Below are 10,102 nucleotides of genomic sequence, written 5' to 3' on the forward strand. Positions count from 1 at the left end.
CGTTAGGGCTCCAAGAGGAGGGGAGCGTTAGGGGACCAAGAGGAGGGGAGCGTTAGGGCTCCGACAGGAGGGGAGCATTAGGGGCCGGCCTCACCTGTAGATGCCTTCCACCATGATGAGGATCTTCTTCCAGGGCCGGTGGGTCCGGGGCTGGCCGTGAACTATAGCTTCTCTCAGCAGTTTCTCTAGGCTCTGCATGTCTGTCAGACAGAACCGCTCCAAATGAAACAGATCAGCATGAAGGATCAGGCAGACACTAAAACCACTGATGTATGACTGGGACACTGTTGAGGATGGAGAACAAGGCCTGCATCGTCTCTGGGATTTATCACACACATTAAAAACAGACTCAGACCGTCTGATAGATGGTTCTGTTGGACTGTGTCCACCGGCAGACTGAAGCCTTGGCATATCTGAACCTGCAGGAGTATCTGCCTTCCTGTGATCTGACCCACATTCACCAGAACCACAGCCTTCAGGACCAGGATGTCCTCCTGTTTTCGGCACCTAAAGTCTGTGCAGAATTTGGAAAAAAAAGGCCTTAAAATGAGTCAGATGACTGGATCAGATTAATTAGGGTTCTGCCCCTTTAAATGCACCCATTCAGCTCCTCTGGTGAGGCTGAAAATATCTGATTGTAAATATTTTGTCTGGTTTTAAATCAGAGTTCATGTGTGTGGATGTCAGTTCTGCTAATGCTAAAGCGCTAACTTCAACCATGTTGATATCCATGTCGCCCCCCGCAGGCCCAAGTCTATCATTACACACTGCGAGGTTTGGACTTCAGGGAGTGATTGAGACTCAGATTATTTTCCTGACCTTCTGCTCAGTGAATGCACCACACATGGTAAATGAACTGAATTAATACGGAGCTTTTCTACTTATTCAGACCAATCAAAGCTCAGGCATCCAGTCAAATTTACACACCAATACACAGATCAGCAGGCGACTCCGGGTGAAAACTGCCTTGCCCCAGGGTACAGAACCCTCCAGCTGCTTCACTGTGGAAGAAGACTGACTGAGATCATTTCAGCTGCTGGACGGGGAGAGAGAGCAAGGCTTTCAGCAGGTAACAGGAAGATGCTAAAGGTGGTTTAAATGTGAGCTGTGATCTGTGACTCACTGTTGTGTTTGAAGACCCTGATGGTGGAACCGGACAGTCTGGCTCCCAGGACCAGAGAGGCGTGGTTCAGCTCGTCACTCAGAATCAGGCAGCCCTGCAGAGTTAAAGGACAAGAAGAAGGAGGACGTTCAGGATCCACCGTTCCTGGTTCTCTCTTGTAAACGTGAAAGAATAAAGGAAGAAATGTGGAAGATGAAGAGCAGAGTGGCCTCACCTTGCCGGTAAGAGCCGGGATGTTCATGGAGTTGGTGGCGAAGCCCATCCCAAACGCCATGGCCGACTCCACCCCCAGAAACCTGGCCAACAGGTCCTCCATCTCCTCATGGATGTCCAGGTTCCCTGAATCACAAACATTTAAAAGTCCTGAGTGATCAGCTGACCGCTGCAGAGGAGACGCGTCATTTAAAAGTACTAAAAAATGACAATCATCAAGTTAACTGGAATCTGGCTGGAAACTGTAATGAAAGAAGGAGAGAAACAAAGAAACAGGAAGGGAAGAAAGGCAGGAAACGCGTCACTGAAAGCTGGAACTAAAAGGTCAAAGGTCGTCCAGGTCTTAGTTTGGAAGTGTCTGCCGCAGCTTGGAGCAGCTTTCTCAGAGGATGCAAAATCTTTGGTCAGACCTGGAGGGTTTTCCCTGCAGCATCGTTAAAAGCGTTTGTACCGATCTCCTGCCGGGTGCTCGCCACTCCAACGCCGTACGCCATGCTGACCTCGGCTGCAGCGTCAGCACAGCGGCCCGTGTTCTCAGCGAAGCCCAGGTAATTATACGAGCCCAAGTTAATGACGGCCTTCACGGTCCGGCCCGTGTATCTGGGAGGAGAACAGAGACACAGAGGGGAGGCGGTGAAGGCAACTGGGCGCAGCACACCTGCATAGCTGGAATCACACCTCAGAACAGGAGAGACCAGGACTGAGGAGGTCAGAGGGCACGAGGGCACCAGGGCGAAGGGAAGGACAACAAGGAGGAAAGGAGCGGAGCTGTGGGATGTTATCAGGCTTCAAGTTTCTCCTCCAGATTTAAAAATGGTCAAAATGTCCAAACAGTTAAATGTCAGACTCATCAGACCAGCAGAAAGCTCACTGCTTCACACCGAAGGCATCTACAGACCAATCTGGCTTCTTATGTAGCTGTTGGAGAGACGGCTTCTTCCTTCTGATCCGGTCCAGTTGTTTAACTGGATCAAATGCTAATGAGGCGCCGGCTTGTTGCCCCTGTGAACTCTGACCTGATGACAGACCAGCACCAGCAGCCATGAACTTCCTGCTATGCTAACCAGCCAGTGGGCAGGTCTTTGGGTCAGACGGGGCAGATCGCCCGCTGAGCCAAACTGGGTCATCTCAGAGTGATTTACTGAGTCCTTCGCTTTCAGCTGCTTTGCTCTGATGGTGCAACATCTTCACAGCCTCAGCAGCTGCTGGTGACTGGAAGCTTACAGGCAAAATTAACAGCAATAATTTGGGTTATTTAGTTATTTTTTAACTGTTATTAATTTATAAATATCACAACTTCAAACTACTTAATTAGCAAGCTAAATATTTATTTTACAAACTAAATGTTTAGTTTGTAAAATAAATATCCAGTTTGTGGCTCGCCCAGGACCTTCTGGCTTTAAGGCAGCGGTGCGTCCAGAGTTGTCCAGGTCACTGGTCAGAAACATGCTCACTGCAGAACTAAGCCACTCACTCAAAGGTCCAGTTGTAGTCGTGGGACACCCGGTCCACCAGGTCCATCTTGGCTCCTGGAACGCTGCAGACGGGCCTGTTCCAGTTGTCCCTTATCCTCATGTAGAGGTTCCTGGTGTAAAAGTTCTCAAAGTCCTGGTAGAGCGGCACAAAGTCCTGAAGAAGGGAAGGAGACGGAGCAGGAGTTGGAGGATGAGAAGGACTTTCATCCCAAAGCTTCCAGGTCCAGATAAGACCTGGAAGCTGCCAGGTCTTATCTGGACCCTCTGCCTGCAGGAGGTCAACACCAGGAACTGGAGTTTGTCCACTTGGTTCCTAGACGAAATTATGGGGTGATATCATATGCTTTAAGTAACGTTGTGTCAACAGCAGCAGCTTCCTGTCCCCACATACCTTCATACTGAGAAACAATGTCGTTCACTGTGAGACGTTACGCAACAAGCTGAGACATCGTCTACATAAGCTTCCCTGCTGCTACACACGTCTACAGAGGAACTCGTCTGGCGCTGCTGCACGGAGAAATCTTAACTATCAGGTTGAATCAAAATAACTTTAACCCCGACTGCGCAAACTGTCATCCGGACCTGAGAACTGAGGCGGACAGGAGGGTTTCTCCTGCTCCTCCTCACCTTCTGCTCCTCCTTCTCCCTGGCGATGTGGCACCGCTCGATCTTCCAGTGACGCAGGAAGTCCCGCAGGTAGCCGAAGACGGTGAGGATGCCGTAGCCCATGTAGGTGAGGACGGCCACCAGCATGGGCGTCTCTTCAAAAGACTCGAGGAAGGGCCGGTTGTACAAGTCGCCATGATGCGGCGCTGCATGGAGCTGCAGAAACAAAGACAGCATCATCCTCAGCAACTTAAGCAAACATTTGATTAGACTCTATTGTTGATATTCATGTCTCATATTCATTAGATTAATTAGAGCAGATCCTTCATCTCCATCCTCCAGAGTGAAGCCGTGAGTAACGGCCATCATGACCTTTTCCTTATTACTAGATCTCTGTTTCATGGCAAAGAGCCCATTAATAGAGGCTCACTAAATATTCTGCTTTCAGGGCAACAAGGTTTAGTCACTGTGACCCAAAAGGTTATTCAGAACCAGAGTCAGACCACTGCCAAGTTACAGAACCAGCTGACTCAAAGCAATGACCAGATCTTCTGTGTATCTGAAGCCCAAACATGGCTGCAAACCTCTGCTAAACCAGGAGACCTCGCCGGTAAACAGTCGCCTTCTGAAGCTAGAAACCAGGAGGGATGTTGGACCTGCTCTGTTGGAAAGTCGCCAGTTATGCCTGTGGAGGTGAGAACACGGCTGTCAAGTGAATTAACAAAACAAAAGGTGTAAATCCATCCGCGGCTCTGATTAAACTCATAAAATGTATCAGATATTTCACACAATCGCAGGTGAAGCCAGAAACTCCTGGTGTGTCTGCTGCTCAGAAATGCAGAGAAATGTATTGTTTTGTTGATTCACCAAAGTAATCAGTGAATCGTTGACCTGCAGCTCTACTGGACACCTGCCAGGTGAAATCTCTGCACAAAAATGTTTTGTCTCACAATGTTGACAACATTTCTACAATTATCTTCTGAAATTGGTAAAAAAAAGTAAATTAAAGCCTGGCCTGACTGTCTGGCCCCAAAAATGACAGATTTTTTTATTTCTGGTTAAATCTGTGAGAACTGAGCTCTGGCTCAGTTTGCACTGGATGCACAGGAAAACCCTGACAGGTGAGGTTTGGCTGCCAGAGGAGGGAGGAGCTGCTGAGGCCGTGAAACGCTCCTCCTGTCGTCTTATTAAAATAAAAACCTGTCTATGCCAACACCGTTTCGCTTCCACTGCCTTCTGGATTCCTCTGCAGCATGTGGCTGGTCATGCCTCTCTGGGTCAAACAGCTGAGGGAGCTGGACGCCCGTCATGTGCATGAACACGGCCGAGGTCCGGTCAGCAGCAACCCCTCTGTGTTCCTGCAGAACATCACTTCCATTTCTAGGGTCTTAAACTTTGGACACAATTTATTTTCAGGCTGAAATTTTCATTGATAGGTTTTAATCTTCTAGAAAAATAACATACAATTTTTGTCTTTTAGTTATATTGGTTTTTGTTTAAATTGTGTTATTAAAACGATAAACGACAAAAAAAGCACAAAAAATTAAAATGTTTTTCTTTTAAAACAATGTTGATTTAAAACATTTTATGTGTTGAATTTAAAGTGGTTTCAGAAAAATTTAATCTGAAGTTTCTCATTTAATGGTTCTACATTTATGTTATAGCTGTCAGATATAAGTAAAAAAAATCAAGTAAAATGATTTTAATATTTTTAATCGAGTATTTCAAACTTTGCACAATTTTCCCAGAGTTTGGAAACCTTGGTCTTAAACTGATTTTTAAAAATGTTTTTTGGACTGAAAAGGAAGAATCCAAACCAGTTTTTGAGGAGCTCCAAACATCCCCAGAGTTTGAAAAATGTATTTAAATGTAATTAAAATAAAACAACATCCACAGACTCATCCTGTGATGGAACATGAGCCAGAAATAAGGATCCCAAACGAGTCAGTAGCAGCAGAAATGAAATCCTGTCATAAACACTGTCATAAACATGACAGTGTTTATGACTGTTTATGACAGTGTCATGTCAGTCTTATGCACACCCCTTCAAATAAAGTGTTAGCCTGTTTTCTTCATCTCGTCTCCAGGCGTTTGGGGAGAAATCAGCTGATTCTTCTAGTTGCATTTCAAGATTAACTGGCTCAGTCGCATAATTAATTTCAACTTTCATTCTGATATCAGGAACTGAAGGTTTGATAAGCTGAGACAGGATTTCCTCCAAACCTTCACAATAAGAGCCTTTAACATCAAGTTAATTATGTCTGATTATAACAACTTACATTTTACTGTCTGAGTGTAAAAACAACTGTCTGAAAGCTGAAGCCTAATTATTTACGTTAGGAGCGGAAGCGACGTCACACTGTGTATCAGAGAGCAGTCAGCGTTCCTCGGACTGCGCATGATCAAATGGTTATCTAAAGTGGTACTGATGCTGTGTTCAGCTTCTTCTGCCTGCCCTCATGCAGGGTTCCTCCAGGCAGAGCTGCTCTGCAGAAGCGCCTTCCACGTTATCCAGTCTGAGTGAAAGTTAGCTGAGTTATAAAAATGAAGAGGTGCACAACCCGACACCGCAAGAGGCCAACGCACGTTTGGTGCGCCCCATCGCATGCGTCAAACCTAGCTTAACTATGCAGTCGACATGACACAAGATTAGACTTAAGCATTTAAAATGGACATATCATGTGTTTAAATCCTTCATTTTCCCATTTAAGTCACTCAGTTGTTGGCCAGAGGTCCGTCTGAGAGCAACATGTTTTGCTGTCTCTTTAAATGCCAATGAGGCGATGAGAGCGTCCATTGCTTTCATTGCAAACGACGAAATGGAGCACAAAGAAATAAAAATGCTGGAATCGGAAAATTGGTTAGCCGGAAGTGCATGACCTCGGTCAGCAGTTCTCAAGCAAATAAGTAGTTCAAGAATTAGTTCTGCACTCCAAGAACACAAAAAATAAGTTCATTTTACACGATACGTCCCCTTTAAACCAGCTGAACAGATCACCAATGACTGAGTTATTACTTTAAATTAATCATGCTTAATTTTTATCTATTGCTTTGGACTCCAGAATTGAAACAGAGAGATTTGGGGCATAAAAAACTGCCTTGAATTTAATTTTATTAATTAACGTCTAAATATTATATTCACTTACAGGTTTTCTTTGCTGATCCCAGTGTGAACATGTGTAAAAGCCCAGATTCGGATTCGGCACCGACAGTATGCACTAAACAGAACCAGATCTCATTACCCAGTGCAGACTCATGGCAGCCGCTCCCTTCAGCCGCTGGGAGGGCGGCAGCAGCAGACCGACCCGGTCCAGAAAGTAAGCCGAATTAAACAGCAGCGCTTGGGGATAAAAACTCACTCATGTCTGCCCTTCATTTGGGATGCTGCCTGAAAAACGACTTCAAAATGTATAATCAGGAATAATTCAAATGGAGTTTTGCGTCCGAACTTTAAAGCAGAAAACAGGGAAAGGCTCCGGGAGCTGCTGCGTCCCACATGGACACAAACCCGCACAAGTTGGATCTTCAGACCGCATCAGCAGCAGCTTTCTGCGGTTCTTCGCCGTCCCATCCCGGGCCTCACCTCTTCCTCGTCCCGGTTCCGGTCCCGGTGACGGCTCTGCTGCTGGAGGCTCTTCAGGAAGCCGTTCCGCTCCGGTTTCAGCCCGTTCCTTGCATGCAGACACCCTTCCCCGTTGCTGGCAGGTTTGGACGCGGGGCTCTCGGTCATCGCTGGGAAAACGGCCGTGGAGCCTCGGCGGTAACTGGCATGTATGCCCGGCCGTCCGGCTGCGGTGCAAAGCGGTGACAGTATCCGAAGCTGGGCACGTTAACGAACACACCCCCACACACACTCCAAGCTCTCTCACATAACGCGTGAACAGCCCACTCACACACACAAACACACACCGATGAACCTGCAGATACAACCGCCTGATACCGGAAATCAACGCCCCGTTAACCAACACAACAGCGTCTGATGAAGAAGGCGTGGCCAAACATATACAGGGGGCGTGGTCTAATCTGATTCAGAGAAAACCAAAACAGTCCAGCATCACTAAGCTATGGAAGCCCTGAGCTGCCAGAAACAGGAAATTAGTTTAAGAGCAGTTTCTCGTTAAAACAACAAAGTTTCTCATTATAACGAGATATATAAAACTTTTTATAGCAAGATTCTTATTTTATTAAAACCAAAATATGTTCTTATGATTGCAACAGTCAAACGGTCCCACAGGATGTTGCAGTGCCACAAGTAAAAAACTATTGTGTGCAAGTTGTGACAAAAGCACTTAGCCTATCAGTGAAGCTATCAAGCCCAAAATAGCCTCTGAATGCTAACATGTAGCAGCAGCACAGACGTCCGGTAGGCATTCAGATCCTCCAATTATAACAGCAGGGTGTGTGTGGTGGGGGCAAATAGAGGAGTGCACCCCCACAAGATGCCACCCTGGGCAGTTGCCCATGTGGCCCATATCAGAAACCACCACTGATCATATCTGTATCTCCAAAGACTCGACAACAGGCAGCAGAGCTGCTGGACAGGGAGCTGGTTTCAGTCATTAAAAATCACTGTTCGACTCAATAAAATACAATAAAATGGTCTCAATGTGCTTTACAATGCAGTGTAAAGTGTGGAACAACTTTTCCATCGTAGCTGACTAGAGAGAAATCCAAAAGCTGGATGAGTTTAAATATCTGAATGTCCCACATTAAAGTGTCTAAAACCATTAAGGCCAACCCAAACTGTCTTCGTCTCATCAGATCAGGTTTATGTGGGAAAACTGCTCAGTTGTAGCTGCATGTTGTGATTCTGTCTGTTTGGAGCAAAGCAGCTCCATCTGATTTAAAGCTGCTCTGCGAACAATCACTGAAAGTTTTACACCAATGAAGCGGCACCAACACAAAATACTTTAGAAATACAATCTTTTTGCTATTTTTTAAAAATATACTTGTAAATATATCAACAGTCTCGTCCGAGAGTTAGTGAGCAAATGATTTTAAAATCCAGAAGCACAGGAGTCGTAACTAGAGATAATGGAGACTGAAAAAAACAAAACATCATTTGGTGAAGGTGGCTTCTCATTCAGAGGCCCTCATACCTGGAACAGTTCACCGTCTGAACAGTTCCTGATGGTGAACTATTCAGACGGCGAAATGTTCAGACGGCGAAATGTTCAGACGGCGAAATGTTCAGACGGCGAACTGTTCAAACGGCGAACTGTTCAGACGGCGAACTGTTCAGACGGTGAACTGTTCAGACGGCGAACTGTTCTAGATGGTGAACTGTTCAGACGGCGAAATGTTCAGACTGTGAACTGTTCAGACGGCGAACTGTTCAGACTGTGAACTGTTCAGACTGTGAACTGTTCTAGATGGTGAACTGTTCAGACGGTGAACTGTTCAGACTGTGAACTGTTCAGACTGTGAACTGTTCAGACGGTGAACTGTTCAGACGGTGAACTGTTCAGACGGTGAACTGTTCTAGATGGTGAACTGTTCAGACGGTGAACTGTTCTAGNGGTGAACTGTTCAGACGGTGAACTGTTCTAGATGGTGAACTGTTCAGACGGTGAACTGTTCAGACGGCGAACTGTTCTAGATGGTGAACTGTTCAGACGGCGAAATGTTCAGACGGCGAACTGTTCAGACTGTGAACTGTTCAGACTGTGAACTGTTCAGACGGTGAACTGTTCAGACGGTGAACTGTTCTAGATGGTGAACTGTTCAGACGGTGAACTGTTCAGACGGCGAACTGTTCAGACGGTGAACTGTTCTAGATGGTGAACTGTTCAGACGGTGAACTGTTCAGACTGTGAACTGTTCAGACGGTGAACTGTTCAGACTGTGAACTGTTCAGACGGCGAACTGTTCAGACTGTGAACTCTTCAGACGGTGAATTGTTCAGTCGGTGAACTGTTCTAGATGGTGAACTGTTCAGACGGTGAACTGTTCAGATGGTGAACACCACCCATGTTCCTTGTTCTCCGTCGGAGCCTTGTCTGATGTCAAGTCTTTGTTGTGTATTGTCGTGTGTCATCCCAGAGCTACCATTGTGTCTTAGTTCCTATTGTCATTGTTCACTATGCTGCCTGGATTTCTGTTCTCGTTGGTGATCTTCATTAAAACTATCATCATTTCACTACAACCTGGATCCAACTGCATCCATCCTCACCATCAAACCTCCATTTCATGACAGTTTATAACTGTGACATAATAAATGCATAACATTGTGAATTTATGACTTTGAAAAATTAATATCCATGTATTTTCCTCAATAATAGGCTAAATAAACCAAAACATTGAGGGTTGTAAAGGCAGCTCAAAGAATTGTTTGCTGCCCTTTTCCCTCTCCGATGGATATTTACATCTGCTATAGAGCTATGCCTGCTCCGAGACAATTAAAACACTAAATTAAATATTGAGTTTTAATTTTAAAACTCAATATTTAATTTAGAGTTTTAATTGTCTCGGTGCAGGCATAGCTCTATAGCAGATGTAAATATCCATCGGAGAGGGAAAAGGGCAGCAAACAATTCTTTGAGCTGCCTTTACAACCCTCAATGTTTTGGTTTATTTAGCCTATTATTGAGGAAAATACATGGATATTAATTTTTCAAAGTCATAAATTCACAATGTTATGCATTTATAATGTCACAGTTATAAACTGTCATGAAATGGAGGTTTG

The 10,102-nt window shown here is 45.4% G+C and overlaps 1 protein-coding gene across 2 annotated transcripts in view; it reads right to left on the reverse strand.

Annotated features, from left to right (window-relative positions):
• Positions 1-7,528, reverse strand: part of LOC103132835 (serine palmitoyltransferase 2-like) — a 9,709-nt gene extending 2,181 nt beyond the window's left edge. Inside the window, exons 1-7 of one of the 2 annotated variants that reach the window (XM_016667610.1) lie at positions 7,001-7,528; positions 3,439-3,633; positions 2,811-2,965; positions 1,788-1,936; positions 1,338-1,462; positions 1,124-1,217; positions 95-200 (exon numbers count right to left, since the gene is read on the reverse strand). In XM_016667610.1, coding sequence (XP_016523096.1) covers positions 95-200; positions 1,124-1,217; positions 1,338-1,462; positions 1,788-1,936; positions 2,811-2,965; positions 3,439-3,633; positions 7,001-7,147 — 971 coding nt within the window. In that variant the 5' untranslated portion in view covers positions 7,148-7,528. Of the gene's footprint in view, positions 1-94; positions 201-1,123; positions 1,218-1,337; positions 1,463-1,787; positions 1,937-2,810; positions 2,966-3,438; positions 3,634-6,925 lie in introns of both variants that reach the window. The other variant, XM_016667611.1, reaches the window with a different exon arrangement.
• Positions 7,529-10,102: the final 2,574 nt, after the last annotated feature.

This window comes from Poecilia formosa, unplaced genomic scaffold, assembly GCF_000485575.1.
Source record: "Poecilia formosa unplaced genomic scaffold, Poecilia_formosa-5.1.2 Scaffold1379, whole genome shotgun sequence".
NCBI classification, from domain to species: Eukaryota; Metazoa; Chordata; class Actinopteri; order Cyprinodontiformes; family Poeciliidae; genus Poecilia; species Poecilia formosa.